The sequence below is a fragment of the Euprymna scolopes genome, chromosome 45 (genome assembly GCF_053919585.1).
Source record: "Euprymna scolopes isolate OS-2025 chromosome 45, ASM5391958v1, whole genome shotgun sequence".
Taxonomy (NCBI): Eukaryota; Metazoa; Mollusca; class Cephalopoda; order Sepiida; family Sepiolidae; genus Euprymna; species Euprymna scolopes.
The window spans coordinates 3,157,348-3,176,014 of NC_136526.1; the positions used below are offsets into that span (position 1 = coordinate 3,157,348).

Sequence of the window (18,667 nt, forward strand, 5' to 3'; positions counted from 1 at the left end):
AAGGTGGGATGGGGGCGAAGGTTTCTTGTCTACAATTCAAATCCAGTTTCGATTAAGTTCATAAAAAGCTGAGATGTCGCTGGCCACGATCTGTCGGGCATGCCAAGGGCCGTCATGGATCGGGGGTCATCTTCCTCGGACGCCATCAGTGCCATTCGGATGTTCTTTTCGGCTTCGTCGCTGAGACCCAGGATGATCTTAAGGTCTTCCATGCTGCCGGCAGCTACAAAAGGAAAACAAGGAGAAGAAATATTGTCACTTAGTAATGTCGAAATAATATATAAAAAACATTTTATTCTACTTTTCTACAGAATGTAAAGAAATCAATAAACCTACGTATCTATAATGCCGAAATAATATATAAAAAACATTTTATTCTACTTTTCTAAAGAATGTAAAGAAATCAATAAACCTACGTATCTATAATGTCGAAATAATATATAAAAACATTTTATTCTACTTTTCTACAGAATGTAAAGAAATCAATAAACCTACGTATCTATAATGCCGAAATAATATATAAAAACATTTTATTCTACTTTTCTAAAGAATGTAAAGAAATCAATAAACCTACGTATCTATAATGCCGAAATAATATATAAAAACATTTTATTCTACTTTTCTAAAGAATGTAAAGAAATCAATAAACCTACGTATCTATAATGTCGAAATAATATATAAAAACATTTTATTCTACTTTTCTACAGAATGTAAAGAAATCAATAAACCTACGTATCTATAATGTCGAAATAATATATAAAAACATTTTATTCTACTTTTCTAAAGAATGTAAAGAAATCAATAAACCTACGTATCTATAATGTCGAAATAATATATAAAAACATTTTATTCTACTTTTCTACAGAATGTAAAGAAATCAATAAACCTACGTATCTACAATGTCGAAATAATATATAAAAACATTTTATTCTACTTTTCTAAAGAATGTAAAGAAATCAATAAACCTACGTATCTATAATGTCGAAATAATATATAAAAAACATTTTATTCTACTTTTCTAAAGAATGTAAAAAAATCAATAAACCTACGTATCTATAATGCCGAAATAATATATAAAAACATTTTATTCTACTTTTCTAAAGAATGTAAAGAAATCAATAAACCTACGTATCTATAATGTCGAAATAATATATAAAAACATTTTATTCTACTTTTCTAAAGAATGTAAAGAAATCAATAAACCTACGTATCTATAATGCCGAAATAATATATAAAAAACATTTTATTCTACTTTTCTAAAGAATGTAAAGAAATCAATAAACCTACGTATCTATAATGTCGAAATAATATATAAAAAACATTTTATTCTACTTTTCTACAGAATGTAAAGAAATCAATAAACCTACGTATCTATAATGCCGAAATAATATATAAAAAACATTTTATTCTACTTTTCTAAAGAATGTAAAGAAATCAATAAACCTACGTATCTATAATGCCGAAATAATATATAAAAAACATTTTATTCTACTTTTCTAAAGAATGTAAAGAAATCAATAAACCTACGTATCTATAATGTCGAAATAATATATAAAAAACATTTTATTCTACTTTTCTACAGAATGTACAGAAATCAATAAACCTACGTATCTATAATGCCGAAATAATATATAAAAAACATTTTATTCTACTTTTCTACAGAATGTAAAGAAATCAATAAACCTACGTATCTATAATGCCGAAATAATATATAAAAAACATTTTATTCTACTTTTCTAAAGAATGTAAAGAAATCAATAAACCTACGTATCTATAATGCCGAAATAATATATAAAAAACATTTTATTCTACTTTTCTAAAGAATGTAAAGAAATCAATAAACCTACGTATCTATAATGTCGAAATAATATATAAAAAACATTTTATTCTACTTTTCTACAGAATGTACAGAAATCAATAAACCTACGTATCTATAATGCCGAAATAATATACAAAAAACATTTTATTCTACTTTTCTACAGAATGTAAAGAAATCAATAAACCTACGTATCTATAATGCCGAAATAATATATAAAAACATTTTATTCTACTTTTCTACAGAATGTAAAGAAATCAATAAACCTACGTATCTATAATGCCGAAATAATATATAAAAACATTTTATTCTACTTTTCTAAAGAATGTAAAGAAATCAATAAACCTACGTATCTATAATGCCGAAATAATATATAAAAAACATTTTATTCTACTTTTCTAAAGAATGTAAAGAAATCAATAAACCTACGTATCTATAATGCCGAAATAATATATAAAAAACATTTTATTCTACTTTTCTACAGAATGTAAAGAAATCAATAAACCTACGTATCTATAATGCCGAAATAATATATAAAAACATTTTATTCTACTTTTCTACAGAATGTAAAGAAATCAATAACCTACGTATCTATAATGTCGAAATAATATATTAAAAACATTTTATTCTACTTTTCTAAAGAATGTAAAGAAATCAATAAACCTACGTATCTATAATGCCGAAATAATATATAAAAACATTTTATTCTACTTTTCTAAAGAATGTAAAGAAATCAATAAACCTACGTATCTATAATGCCGAAATAATATATAAAAAACATTTTATTCTACTTTTCTGAAGAATGTAAAGAAATCAATAAACCTACGTATCTATAATGCCGAAATAATATATAAAAAACATTTTATTCTACTTTTCTACAGAATGTAAAGAAATCAATAAACCTACGTATCTATAATGCCGAAATAATATATAAAAAACATTTTATTCTACTTTTCTACAGAATGTAAAGAAATCAATAAACCTACGTATCTATAATGCCGAAATAATATATAAAAAACATTTTATTCTACTTTTCTACAGAATGTAAAGAAATCAATAAACCTACGTATCTATAATGCCGAAATAATATATAAAAACATTTTATTCTACTTTTCTACAGAATGTAAAGAAATCAATAACCTACGTATCTATAATGCCGAAATAATATATTAAAAACATTTTATTCTACTTTTCTAAAGAATGTAAAGAAATCAATAAACCTACGTATCTATAATGCCGAAATAATATATAAAAACATTTTATTCTACTTTTCTACAGAATGTAAAGAAATCAATAAACCTACGTATCTATAATGCCGAAATAATATATAAAAACATTTTATTCTACTTTTCTAAAGAATGTAAAGAAATCAATAAACCTACGTATCTATAATGCCGAAATAATATATAAAAAACATTTTATTCTACTTTTCTACAGAATGTAAAGAAATCAATAACCTACGTATCTATAATGTCGAAATAATATATAAAAAACATTTTATTCTACTTTTCTAAAGAATGTAAAGAAATCAATAAACCTACGTATCTATAATGCCGAAATAATATATAAAAACATTTTATTCTACTTTTCTACAGAATGTAAAGAAATCAATAACCTACGTATCTATAATGTCGAAATAATATATTAAAAACATTTTATTCTACTTTTCTAAAGAATGTAAAGAAATCAATAAACCTACGTATCTATAATGCCGAAATAATATATTAAAAACATTTTATTCTACTTTTCTAAAGAATGTAAAGAAATCAATAAACCTACGTATCTATAATGCCGAAATAATATATAAAAACATTTTATTCTACTTTTCTAAAGAATGTAAAGAAATCAATAAACCTACGTATCTATAATGTCGAAATAATATATAAAAACATTTTATTCTACTTTTCTAAAGAATGTAAAGAAATCAATAAACCTACGTATCTATAATGTCGAAATAATATATAAAAACATTTTATTCTACTTTTCTACAGAATGTAAAGAAATCAATAAACCTACGTATCTATAATGTCGAAATAATATATAAAAACATTTTATTCTACTTTTCTAAAGAATGTAAAGAAATCAATAAACCTACGTATCTATAATGTCGAAATAATATATAAAAACATTTTATTCTACTTTTCTACAGAATGTAAAGAAATCAATAAACCTACGTATCTATAATGCCGAAATAATATATAAAAAACATTTTATTCTACTTTTCTACAGAATGTAAAGAAATCAATAACCTACGTATCTATAATGTCGAAATAATATATAAAAAACATTTTATTCTACTTTTCTAAAGAATGTAAAGAAATCAATAACCTACGTATCTATAATGTCGAAATAATATATAAAAAACATTTTATTCTACTTTTCTACAGAATGTAAAAAAATCAATAACCTACTTATCTATAATGTCGAAATAATATATAAAAAACATTTTATTCTACTTTTCTACAGAATGTAAAGAAATCAATAAACCTACGTATCTATAATGCCGAAATAATATATAAAAAACATTTTATTCTACTTTTCTACAGAATGTAAAAAAATCAATAACCTACTTATCTATAATGCCGAAATAATATATAAAAAACATTTTATTCTACTTTTCTAAAGAACGTAAAGAAATCAATAAACCTACGTATCTATAATGCCGAAATAATATATAAAAAACATTTTATTCTACTTTTCTACAGAATGTAAAAAAATCAATAACCTACTTATCTATAATGCCGAAATAATATATAAAAAACATTTTATTCTACTTTTCTAAAGAATGTAAAGAAATCAATAAACCTACGTATCTATAATGTCGAAATAATATATAAAAACATTTTATTCTACTTTTCTAAAGAATGTAAAGAAATCAATAAACCTACGTATCTATAATGTCGAAATAATATATAAAAACATTTTATTCTACTTTTCTACAGAATGTAAAGAAATCAATAAACCTACGTATCTATAATGTCGAAATAATATATAAAAAACATTTTATTCTACTTTTCTACAGAATGTAAAAAAATCAATAACCTACTTATCTATAATGTCGAAATAATATATAAAAAACATTTTATTCTACTTTTCTAAAGAATGTAAAGAAATCAATAAACCTACGTATCTATAATGCCGAAATAATATATAAAAACATTTTATTCTACTTTTCTAAAGAATGTAAAGAAATCAATAAACCTACGTATCTATAATGTCGAAATAATATATAAAAACATTTTATTCTACTTTTCTACAGAATGTAAAGAAATCAATAAACCTACGTATCTATAATGTCGAAATAATATATAAAAAACATTTTATTCTACTTTTCTACAGAATGTAAAAAAATCAATAACCTACTTATCTATAATGCCGAAATAATATATAAAAACATTTTATTCTACTTTTCTACAGAATGTAAAAAAATCAATAACCTACTTATCTATAATGCCGAAATAATATATAAAAACATTTTATTCTACTTTTCTACAGAATGTAAAAAAATCAATAAACCTACGTATCTATAATGTCGAAATAATATATAAAAAACATTTTATTCTACTTTTCTAAAGAATGTAAAGAAATCAATAAACCTACGTATCTATAATGCCGAAATAATATATAAAAAACATTTTATTCTACTTTTCTACAGAATGTAAAGAAATCAATAAACCTACGTATCTATAATGCCGAAATAATATATAAAAACATTTTATTCTACTTTTCTACAGAATGTAAAAAAATCAATAAACCTACGTATCTATAATGTCGAAATAATATATAAAAACATTTTATTCTACTTTTCTACAGAATGTAAAGAAATCAATAAACCTACGTATCTATAATGTCGAAATAATATATAAAAACATTTTATTCTACTTTTCTAAAGAATGTAAAGAAATCAATAAACCTACGTATCTATAATGTCGAAATAATATATAAAAACATTTTATTCTACTTTTCTAAAGAATGTAAAAAAATCAATAAACCTACGTATCTATAATGTCGAAATAATATATAAAAAACATTTTATTCTACTTTTCTAAAGAATGTAAAAAAATCAATAAACCTACGTATCTATAATGCCGAAATAATATATAAAAACATTTTATTCTACTTTTCTACAGAATGTAAAAAAATCAATAAACCTACGTATCTATAATGCCGAAATAATATATAAAAACATTTTATTCTACTTTTCTAAAGAATGTAAAGAAATCAATAAACCTACGTATCTATAATGCCGAAATAATATATAAAAAACATTTTATTCTACTTTTCTACAGAATGTAAAGAAATCAATAAACCTACGTATCTATAATGCCGAAATAATATATAAAAACATTTTATTCTACTTTTCTACAGAATGTAAAAAAATCAATAAACCTACGTATCTATAATGTCGAAATAATATATAAAAACATTTTATTCTACTTTTCTACAGAATGTAAAGAAATCAATAAACCTACGTATCTATAATGTCGAAATAATATATAAAAACATTTTATTCTACTTTTCTACAGAATGTAAAAAAATCAATAAACCTACGTATCTATAATGTCGAAATAATATATAAAAACATTTTATTCTACTTTTCTACAGAATGTAAAAAAATCAATAAACCTACGTATCTATAATGTCGAAATAATATATAAAAACATTTTATTCTACTTTTCTACAGAATGTAAAAAAATCAATAAACCTACGTATCTATAATGTCGAAATAATATATAAAAACATTTTATTCTACTTTTCTACAGAATGTAAAAAAATCAATAAACCTACGTATCTATAATGTCGAAATAATATATAAAAAACATTTTATTCTACTTTTCTACAGAATGTAAAGAAATCAATAAACCTACGTATCTATAAAAGTGAGAATGTGTGTGAAGACACTTCTCAACCGATATACTCAACGGATTATTTATCTATAGACTTGAAATTTGGTATATAGGCTATTCAGACACGTGGAAAAAGTTTAATCGGTTTTAATCCAGAAAAAAAGAGCCGCTAAATGGGTCAAAATTAGAAAATTGGTACATGGGGGCTGTCAGATTTTTATCAGTTTGCCAAATATGCGCGGTCGAGAAACATGACAGCTTTCTTATGTTAAGAATAAGTAGGTTTTAAAAGTAGCTTGTAGCAAAATCTAGTAAGCAAAAATCAGGAACAAAGATAGGAAATAGTCAGTTTCGCCCTGCACCGTCTACCTCTAGAAGAGAGGGATTTCTTGGCTATAACGACCGTAGAGAAAGAAAAAAAAGAAAAAGAAGAAAAAAAAGAGGAAGAAAAAGAAGAGGAAGAAGAAGGAGATAGAAAAAAAAGGCAGAAGAAAATTCGCTTCTGGCAGATTCGTGGTTCGTCACAAAGAACAATCCAACCGCCAGAACCACCAACACACAATCTGCAAAACACTGCCTGACTGCTTCCAAGCGTCCTGCCTTTATAGCGACCGAGAATTATATATTTACATAATCGTGCGAGAGCACACGCGATTCTGCGAGAATTGCATGGGATAAACGCCAATAAAAACCCATGGACGCCATCTTGGAACTCTCTTCCACTCTCTTCCTCTCGGCCCGCAACACAACAACAGACTATCCGAGGTAAGCTCTTTATTTGCCCTCAGTTCTGTTATTGTCAATTTCGCTACACACATGTAAAGATCCTATACAACCTGGTCTAATGGTTATCGGACTTGACTCACTGTCTTTAGGTTTTGGTTTCAATCTCAATTCGAGTATTATTTTTTTTTACTTACAAGAAGCGAACTGTTTAGAAAACACATGTGACGCGCATGCGCACATCTCAATTTCTGTATGAAGAAAAGTATTTAGACGTATTTTACGACCAGGCAACGCCAGGCTGCCTTCTAGTATAGTTATAAAAGTGAGAATGTGTCTGTGTGTGTGTAAGGACACTTCCTAATCTATATACTCAACGAATTTTTGATCTATAGGCTTGAAACTTGGTACATAGGATATTCAGACACGTGGAAAAATGTAATCAGTTTTCATCCGAAAAAAAAAGAGTTGCTAAGGGGTTAAAAGTAGCAGGTTGGTACGTGGGAGTCGTCGGATTTTTATGTTTGTCAGATGTTCCATGACTTGCGCAAGGACCCGTGGAAAAATCAATTGTAAAAAGTGATGTTCTCCTGAAGGTTGAACGTTCAATCCTCAGTGTGGGCGATCGAAAAATACAAATGCGAATTACTTAGGACCTCTATCCAGTCATGGCTGACGGAACAAGAGCATACTACCCCCGTGAAGTAAATAAAGGGTTCCGCTCGAAATTCCGTCCAAATTTCCGAATTCGATAGAAACATTCACGAGTTCGACAAGATACACCTGAAGAAGGTCGGAGGTTACATCGATCGAAGCGTTGTGAAAATCACACTCAACAGTAGTGCAATGAATCAAAATAATATGAATAACCGATCCTTATCTAAAAATTTCAGAAACGTCATACATATATATATATATATATATATATATATATATATATATATATATATATATATATATATAGTATTAATGCTGGAGTCCCTCAGGGGTCCATCCTGGGCCCAACTCTCTTCCTGATCTACATCAATGATCTCCCAAAACACATACTTAAATCATTCGTTGACATCTATGCTGATGACACGACCATATATGCCAACACATCAAAGGACGTAAATGACAAAGTTCTCTCTGATTCTCTCTCCTCTGATCTTCAGCGCGTGGTACAGTGGGGGAAGAGGTGGCTGGTTACTTTTAATGCATCTAAAACCAAGCTCATCAGCGCTATGATCCTCATCTGACATCAGTTGAAATGGATGGCTCTCGTCTTGGGGAGACTCCATGTTTTGACAGGCTTCTAGGATTTACCTTTACTCCTGATCTTCATGTTGCTCAACTGACCCTGCAGAAGCTGAGCGAATTGGGCTACGAGACTCTGCCTCATCCGCCATATTCACCGGACCTCTCGCCCACCGATTATCACTTTTTCATGCATCTCGACAACTTCCTGTGCGAAAAATAATTTAAAAACCGAGATGATGCCGAATCGGATTTCACTGACTTCATCGCTTCCAGAGCTTCGGATTTCTATGCTAATGGGATAAATAACCCTGTTTCTTGTTGGCAAAATGGTTCTCATTTCAATTGATAAAGTTTATTATATAAGGAGTTATGATCTTGTGAAGTTGAACGTAAAAAGACGACATTATTTTTGCACCGACCTAATATCTATCTATCTATCTATCTATCTATCTATCTATATATATATATATATATATATATATATATGAATATATAGATGTTTTTTTATTTGTTTTTGTTAGCGATACTTTCTAGAATTAATTCAAGTATTTATACGAAAGTGCATTTTTACCTAAATGCTTGTTGGGAATAATTTTCCCATTGACCAACCTGGTACCCCCTTGGACGACGAAACACGTGTCAGTGGATAATTATATTTTAAAAATAATATATATATATATATATATATATATATATATATATATATATATATATATATACAATGTCACTTTTTAATGTATTACAGTTTGACAAAGTTTGACAAAGTTTGACAACATGTGAACTTCATGTATATATATATATATATATATATATATATATATATATATATAAATATATATATATGAACAAATGATTAATAAAACAGGTTAAAAAATCTTGAAAAAGAGTTAAAAACATATTTAATTTTAAAAAGGAAGCACAAGATAGGTGGATAGTCTTATCTTGGTCCTTCGCTAGCCAACATTTTCGTTGGATTTTTAGAAAACGAATTATTTTCCAAAATTACTAAACCAACATTCTATACACGCTACGTTGATGACACTTTTGCATGCTTTCCCTCACGGAGTGAAGCTGAACAGTTTCTTCGTCTTCTTTGCAACTTGCATCCATCGTTACAATTTACTATGGAGGTCGAGGACTGTGGCTCTCTCCCATTCCTCGATGTTCGTGTTTCTAAAGTTGGTTCTACGTTTGAGACCTCTGTATACAGAAAACCTACATTTACAGGGCTCTATCTTAATTGGTTTTCCTTTGCTCCTCAGTCTATAAAAATAAACCTCATTAGCGCTCTTACACATCGTGCACTTATGATTTGTTCACCGAACCGTCTTGATGCGGAACTTGGTGAAATCACAAATATTTTTCTTAGCAATGGATATCCCATAAATATAATAAAAACTACTATTGAACGTAAAATTGCTACATTTAATAGTGTTAAACGTATTGGTCCATCACGTTGTCCCATTTATTTAAAATTACCATGGTTAGGTCCTGTTGGCCTTCATATTGTTAAAAGGATTTCTTCTGCTCCTCAACGTTGTTTTCCAGCTACTATGCTTAGAGTAGTTTACACAACTCGAACCTTTTTCTCTTCTTTTCGTAAAGATGTTTTGCCAACCATTCAAAAGAATTCTGTTTTTTATAAATTTGTTTGTCAGTGTGGAGCTGACTACGTTGGCAAAACATCCCAAAGATTGGAAATGAGAATATCCCAACATATCCCTCGGGATATTCGACTACACCAGGTTTCGAGAACATCCGGGCACTCCCAAGCTCATGAGTCCACCATTGGTAATTACCTGATGAGTATAAATAGGTGTTCTGATCAATATTCCGATTGGTGGTGTTCTGTTTTATACAGTGCGAGGTCGAACTATCATCTCAATATCATTGAGGCGTTAGTCATTAATAACTCTCGATCTAGCCTGTGTAGACAAAAGATTTTAAAACATTAGTTGGAAATATTTATTGATTTAAAACCACCTGAACAGTGAGATTTTTTTTTCTCACTGGTCTTCCAACTGAAACCAAATTCCCTTCTTCCCTCATTCGTTTCTTAGTTTTTAATTTATCATTCTGACGTTTCCTCTTAGAGGGTCAGACGATAAGGCCTTAAGGAAATTTTAATAATTTCACCTGCCCGTTTTTTTTTGTTTTCTTTGGTATTTAAATTAAATTATGTTTCCTCTGAAATTTCTCCTTCCATTTTGCTGTACCAAGAATTTACTTATTTATATATGTATGTATATATACTAGCAGAAGTACGCATTGTTGACTGGGTTCAAAAACAGCCTACAGAAAATGGACTGTGATTGATGAAAGTATGATAGGTTATGAAAAGGAGGGGGTTGTAAAGAGATAGGTTTTGATACTCAAAAATTTTACCCTAAGCAAAATATGATGAAAGTAAAGATAATGTTCGCGAAAATATATTTTTTTATATCAACTTTGTTTCCATTCGTAGCGAAGAGTGACCAACAAAATGATGTTTCCTTACAAAGAGAAAATGTTATATATATATATATATAATATAAATATACAAGAAATAAATGTTACCATAGTAAATAAAAGTTACTTTTATGGTAGAAAAGTTCATTGGTTTGTATTTTTAGTAGTTTGTAAGATAATTGTTTTTTTTTAATTCCCGAACGGGTTTAAAAATATCAAAATGGCAGCGACTTTGAAATGGAGAGCCCCGTTTTCAATTTGAAGGAGGGGCGCCTGAGCATTCTGTGTTAACAATTTAAGAGAGTTCCGTCAACGTAAGGAATATTTATAAACATATTATAATGTTTTCTGTTATTTTGTGCTTTACGAATATTCGATTATGGCATGTATAGTTTATATAAAAATTCATTTAAATAGTTTTCGCCTCAAATTTCGTATTCGGTTCGCTGAAATTATTTCAGGTAAAGAGCATTAAAAACTATTTCAAAACAAAAAAAACATGAACTGAATTTTTATTGACTATGGTTGTATATTTATTTTTTCGGATATTTTTTTGGATAGTCGTTTGTTGGCTTTTCTGCTAAACACTCTTACTAAATAATATCGACGAAATATCGAAAAACAAAGAAACAAAAACAGTTTTGAAAAATAATGAAGCTTTACTTACTTTAGTAAAATAATCCGAAATAGCAAAATGGGATATTAAAACAGGTAAATTACTTTAGTTTTTTAAAGCAATGTATCGATATAAATATGAATAAGAAGAAAATGGCGCCCTTTTCAAACAGAACAGTTTCGTTTCAGTTTTACCGTATTGAGCGGTATAGTATTGCGCCGTCGGATTCTATTGTAATGTAAATAACACGCAGAAAGGGTTGTAATCAACTAAATTCCTTCTAGTACACTGACAAAAGAAATTTAAACAGATATATAAATAAAAATAAAAAGGTTATGCAAATGTTTTTAAAAAGACACGTAATCACGTGAGCAGTATTTTTTCCTTCTTTTGACGCGATAACAAGTACAGTTCTTATTTTTGTTATTATTTATCTATTTATCTATTTCCGAAAGAGTGCCACGTGCAAGTGGAGAAAGAAAAAAAAGAGTTATGCAAAATTTGTGTCGAGAATTGTCTAAAGTTCCGACTTTTTTTTGGGGGGGGCTTTCACTTTAATAAGAACGTGAATTTATGAGGTGAATTTATTCGACACAATATGATTCAACTAAAAAAAATAAATAAAAGCTAACATGAATTAAGATTAAAGTTAAAGTGTTAGTGTGGACCCTAACTCCTTTTAAAAAACCTTGTTAAACTTTGTGACATATTTACGTTCTATGGAGGTCAGGCGCGAACGAACACGCAATAATTTTATTATACCATATTTCTTCAAACTGAAACATAATTATCAAAGTATACTTATGCAAATAGATATGAAAAGTCTTTATTAAATATGGGCCATGTTTCCATGGAGTACAGGCGCGAACGCAGACCCCACAATTTTATTATACCACCCTATTTAAGTTGAAACATACCTATCAAAGTATTCTTATGTACATCTATATAAAAAAAAATGAAAAACCCTTGGAAAGGTTTTTTTTTCACTTTTATCTTCATACTTTGGGGGGGGGGGCGCAGGCGCGAACGCAGACCCCACAATTTTCATGAACCACGGTTCTGCCAGACCTAACATACCCATTCCTGATCCTCGATACATCTTCTTTGATTATATGTAATCAGTTTTTTAAACTAGTCAACCGTATAGGAGCCTATTCGTGACCGCACATACACACACACACACACACACACACACACACACAGCCGTTCAGCTTTATATTATATATATATATATATATATATATATATATATATATATTCAGAATGTGAGAGATTATATATAATAACTTCTACAGCCAAATAACGTCGCAGCCCAAAAGAGCTATGACAGTCAGCGAACCAGAAGTCTAAGACTAGAGTTTCGCCCTCATTTGGGCTCATCAGTTAGACACAACCGAACTCAGGAGTCAAAACCCGAGCCTCGTGTATGCGAGGCAAGCACTCTACCAACTGAGCAAGCGCCCCGCACACAAGAAATTCTATTAAAAAACACAGTGTCTAATTGATGAGCCCAAATTAGGATGAAACTGGAGTCTTGGACTTTTGGTTCGTTGACTGTCATAGCTCTTGTGGGCTGCGTTGTTATTTGGCTGTGGAATTTATTATATATGTATATAATATTACAGCTGCTGGGTTTGACCTTTACTCCTGATCTGAAATGGAACACGTACATCAAGTCTGTTGCCCAGGTCGCTGGGAAAATGGTAGGATCCTTCTACCGCTCCAGAAGATATCTCATTACTTATGCAATTCTCTATCTATATAAAAGCCAAATACGCCCAAGGATGGAGTACTGCTGCCACATCTGACAGGAGCTGCTAAAAAACAGCCTATCCTAACTTGACAGAGTACAAAACATACTTCGTGGCTTAGTGGGGGATGCCCTTTTCTCTTCCCTGCAGTCTCTCTCCCACTGAAGAGACGTTGCGCTCCTGTCTTTGTTTTATCGTTATTTCCATGGCAAGTGCTCCAATCTCTAACCCCTCTCGAATCTTTCACGATAAACACCCGTCTAGCTGAAACCACTGTCATTAATTTTCTCCACTCTTTATCTGTGCATAAATCAAAGCGTAGATTCCATAAGCAAAGCTTCTGTTTGCCATGTTTCCCACCTGACTACAACTTGGTTGTCTTCAAGTTCAACATAAACAAATTCCTGATAAATCGCCCCCTTAAGTAAGACACTTTATCAAATCTTCAATACTAACGATTACTATGATACTATCCTATTGATTACTGTGCACGCAATAACCCTTATCCCCGAGTGGCTTCCGGGCTTTGATAAGTGGTGACCTCTATGTAATATATATATATATATATATATATATATATATATATATATATATATATATATATATATACAAGTTAGAAAAGCATTTCATTCAAGCCATGAAAATTGTTAAACAAAATGTTTTTACTATAGGCTTTAAAAATAAAGGTACAAGATTCAATTTGAAATTTATTTATCTTCAAAGTGTACTTTTATAAATTTTACAAAGTAAGGTATGCTAATTTAATACCTTACTTTGTAAAATGTATAAAAGTGCACTTTGAAGATAAATAAATTTCAAATTGAATCTTGTACCTTTGTTTTTAAAGCCTATAGTAAAAAAATTTTGTTTAACAATTTTCATGCCTTGGATGAAATGCTTTTCTATTTTGTATCCTATCTTTTTAAGATTATATTTTATTTAATTTATTAATTTGGATTTAAAAAAAGATGAATGTGATTTTGTATGTATTTATAAAAACTCTCCTACTCTCTATTTCAGATTGTATTTCTCCTCACACCACAACTCATTTTTGCAACACCCTCTTTGTATTATTACAGGTCTGAATATTCTCTCTCTTTCAGTATGTAATTCTCCTCACTCCACAACTCTTTTTTGCAACTCTCTCCTTGTCATACATGTCTGAATAATAAGAAAATCTGATTTTTTTAACAAAAACTTTAAAATAACTTTTTTAGATTTAATTTTTAAAAAAACTTCGTTTCAATTTAATAAGGAACATATTTCATATACGTTTCATAAAAAATATTCAGTAGATAACGAAAAAAATAGAGATGAAAATTTCAAAAGGACTGTATAACTGGTTACGCTCATTAGTAGTCCTCGCTAGCGAAAGACTTTGTTATTGCTATTCTATTATTATTATTATTATTTAAAACATTTTGTGTCCTGCTCTTTCGCGCGAGGACTAATATATATATATATATATATATATATATATATATATATATATATATATATACATATATATATATACATATATATATATATATATATATCTTTTAAATTGATTTCGTTAATTGGGGATTTATTTTTATGTGCATCTCTATCTGTTTATTTGCGACATTTACACCGACACGCTACACTGTCTGTCACCATAAACATTTAATTAGCATTTTTTTTTAATAATGTGCATTGCTATTTCGCTCTGCATGTATAGCAATGCACGCTTTAAGTACGGAGTTTCGCACTTACGTAATTGTTGCTGCTATCAATTATAGCACTCGAAAATTAAAAATTTATACCGACACAGTTTGACATATACGGTTTCGTATGAATATTATTCTAGCTGGTAGCCCGGCGTTGCCCGGTCGTACAATATGATATTTTAATTTATGCAGATTGCGTATGTATTATTATAGAATCAATCCTCTATGGATTATTATATATTACGAGGAATAATTTGCCCGGTAGACTAATTCGCAAAACAAGGAAACAAATAATAATGTCGCTCATCAAGTTCCGTCTGTGTTTGTTTACAATATCACGTCAGCTGACATTTGGAAGAGTTACTTCTGATTAATGTTTAGTTTTAAAATATGCAAACGAAGAAAATATTTGCGTCAAGTTTAAATTTTACGTCTTTTTTTAAAATTGTAAACTAGCATTTCAGCCCGGCGTTGCCCGGCTGTTTGGAGATGTATATCGAGGAAAGAAAAAAAAAGGTCAATTTTTTTCACATTGACCCCTATTATGACTCCTTAACATTTATTATTTGTAGCACAAATAAAGTTATTAAGTTAAATCCATGTCCTAGAAACCTATATCTAAAATTTCAAGTGTTTAGACCCAAAATTGGCGGAGGAATTTAGTAGAGTTCTCAAAGGTCATATTGGCGAAATTTCTGGCCGAAAACTGATTACAAAGATTTTCCCAAATCTCAGTACCGTGTATATCAAATTTCGAGTCTGTAGACTGAAAATTGACAGAGTTATTGCGTAGGGAAATGTACACACACATACAGACACACAGACACGTTCACTTTTTTATATATATATATATATATATATATATATATATATATATATATATATATATATATATATATATATGGCGATTAAGCTACACTGAATATTCGGCGTTTCATCCACACTAGGATTCGTCAGGCTTATGCGCGAATTCTGTGGTTGTTTATTGTTTTTATATGGTCCTCTTCTGTTGAGGGTTTTAGTTAGCCAATCAGCTTTCTAGTATCCACCGCGCCCCTTCCTATCAGCCAATGGGCATGCATTTTATCGAACAAAGGATCTGTTTTAAAACTAGTTTAGTGGTTTAAGGCAGACATTTCTTTCTTTTTCTTTTTTTTATATATATAAATATACATATGTGTACATACATATATGCACATATATATACATATATATATATATATATATATATATACATATATGTGTAATCGTTTATGTATATTAATGTTTATTTAATTTATTTATTTGTTTATTTTCTATTGTTTTTGTTAGTTTTAAAATAAAAAAAACTACGAACCGGACTTATTACCCTGATGAGACTATTTTTAGTGAAATATTGGATTTACAAAAAAAAAAAAAAAGATGTGCTTAGTTTTTTGCTTTTTCAGAATTTTCGACAACCAGACGTGTACGCTATGCTTGAACCAGAAAGTATACTATGGCGCCGGAGAGCAGGTAACGGTTTCCGGGCAAATCGCCAGGCAAGAGAGTGCTCTAAATCGCTGAGATATCCCGAATCCGTCGCCCATATGTGTTGAGAGTTACCTTCTCCTAAGGTTGCATCTATCCCAGTGAATTAATGCGACTCCAGATACAAACCTGGAATGTTTTATTACTCGGTAGATACAGCGCCTAGTCTTCCTAAATGGTCACCATCTGGTACTGGTCGGATCATCGTAGCTTAACTTCCGTGATCCAAAAAGTATGCTCGTGATTTACCATTATGCTTTGGTAATTCCTCTATTGACGTATTGGTGCTCAATACTCTTAAATTTTTCAGAGCTTCAAATTATGGTGGAGCCTTCTATTCAGATTAGTATAATGGAAGAATTCGTCCAATGTTTACCCCTCAGCAGGCCTTGTTTCCCAACGGCAATCGATTAAAAAGTTTTCCACGTGTCTGAATATCCTATATACCAAGTTTATTCCGACACAACTGTTTCTTTTAATACGTATTCCCGTTTCTTATGACCCGGCAAGGTGCATACAGCGCTAAGTTTTCCTAAATGGTCACCCATCTGGTACTGGCCAGGTTCATCATTGCTTAACTTCGGTGATCTGCCGGGAACCGATGTGTCAACGTGATTGTGTTGTATGTAAAAAATAATATTTTTTGTACATCTCGCATTTCAGGAACGATGTTTCTGAAAAAAATAATAGTCCTTCCTTTACCGCTATCCTAGTTTCGCATTCACTGTGTGTGTGTGTGTGTGTAGTCAGCACCAACCCTATTCAGGGTTTAACCGGCTTCCTCCGAAGGAGGAAGTCTCATGAGAGTATGAAATTCACAAGCGGTCCCCAGTCGCATGTATATCCCCGTTAGGCGAGATGACGACGTTAGATTTTTGAAGCTTTTTGCAGGGAGTTGTCGACGTCCTTCTACATACAGCACCTGGTATTCCCAAATTGGTCACCCATTTTAATAATGACCAGGCTCAACGTTGCTGAACCGGTGTGTCAACGTGATTATGCCGTATATGCACTTTCACTGGGGAATTATACATTCCTATCCAATTTCGTGATTAAGTTCCATTAACTACTTAATATTAAAAAATATAGAGAGGTTAACTAGCGGGGGAGGAGGGCGCTCGGCTTTGCCCGGCCGTAAACTATGCTTAAATATGATATTTTAATTCGTTCAGATTTCGTATATATTATTATAGAGTCGTGACTTCAAAAGTAAAAAAAAATAAAATTTCATGCCATCAGCTAAGAATGGAAACCGAAAGCAAAACTGTACATGAACTGATTAAAAAATGTTAAATCTATCTATAAAAGTGAACGTGTTTGTGTGTCTGTGTGTCTATCTGACTGTGTACATTTCCCTACGCAATAACTCTGTCAATTTAAAGTCTACAGACTCGAAATTTGATATACAAGGTACTGAGATTTGGAAAAATTTATGTGATTGGTTTTCGGCCAGAGATTTGGCTGTTAAGGGGTCAAGGTTCAACGATTTGACCTTTGAGAACTCTACCAAACTCCTCCGACAATTTTGTGTCTAAACACTTGCTATTTTAGATATAGATTCCTTGGACATGGATCTAACTTAATAATTCAATTTGACTCCAAAGCAATAAATGTTAAGGGGTCATAATAGGGGTCAAAGTTTAAAAAAATTGACCGCTTTTTTTCTTTTTTTTTTTTTGCTCAACATACACCTCCAAGCACCCGGGTAACGCCGGGCTGAAATGCTAGTTAAAAATAAACTAAGTTGAATGTACAAAATGTATAACAATTTGTTTTCAATTTGACCTATTTTTAACCATTCAAAAACTATTTTAACCGGCTAAAGACCCCATAAAAGAGCGATCCGTAAAAATCCAATCATTTGAGTCCCCTAGCGCCGCTTTACGGCTTTTAGTTTCGGGGGAGATAGAGTTTGAAAATATAGAGACGGACAGAACTACAGCCTTTTATATATAGAACTACCGAGGGAGGGGGGTCTTCTTTGCCCTCCTTTACCTGGTCGTGAAATACGCTTAAATATGATATTTTAA

At 30.2% G+C, this 18,667-nt stretch overlaps 1 protein-coding gene across 2 annotated transcripts in view; it reads right to left on the reverse strand.

The window, feature by feature from the left end:
- The window catches only part of LOC145269132 (neuropeptide prohormone-4-like), a 422,569-nt gene that overhangs the window by 283 nt on the left and 403,619 nt on the right, over positions 1–18,667 (reverse strand). For both annotated transcript variants that reach the window (XM_080124736.1, XM_080124737.1), the window contains exon 5: positions 1–223. This exon is cut by the window's left edge and continues 283 nt beyond it. In XM_080124736.1, the coding sequence (XP_079980862.1) occupies positions 30–223 (194 nt within the window). In that variant the 3' untranslated portion in view covers positions 1–29. The remainder of the gene's footprint in view (positions 224–18,667) is intronic.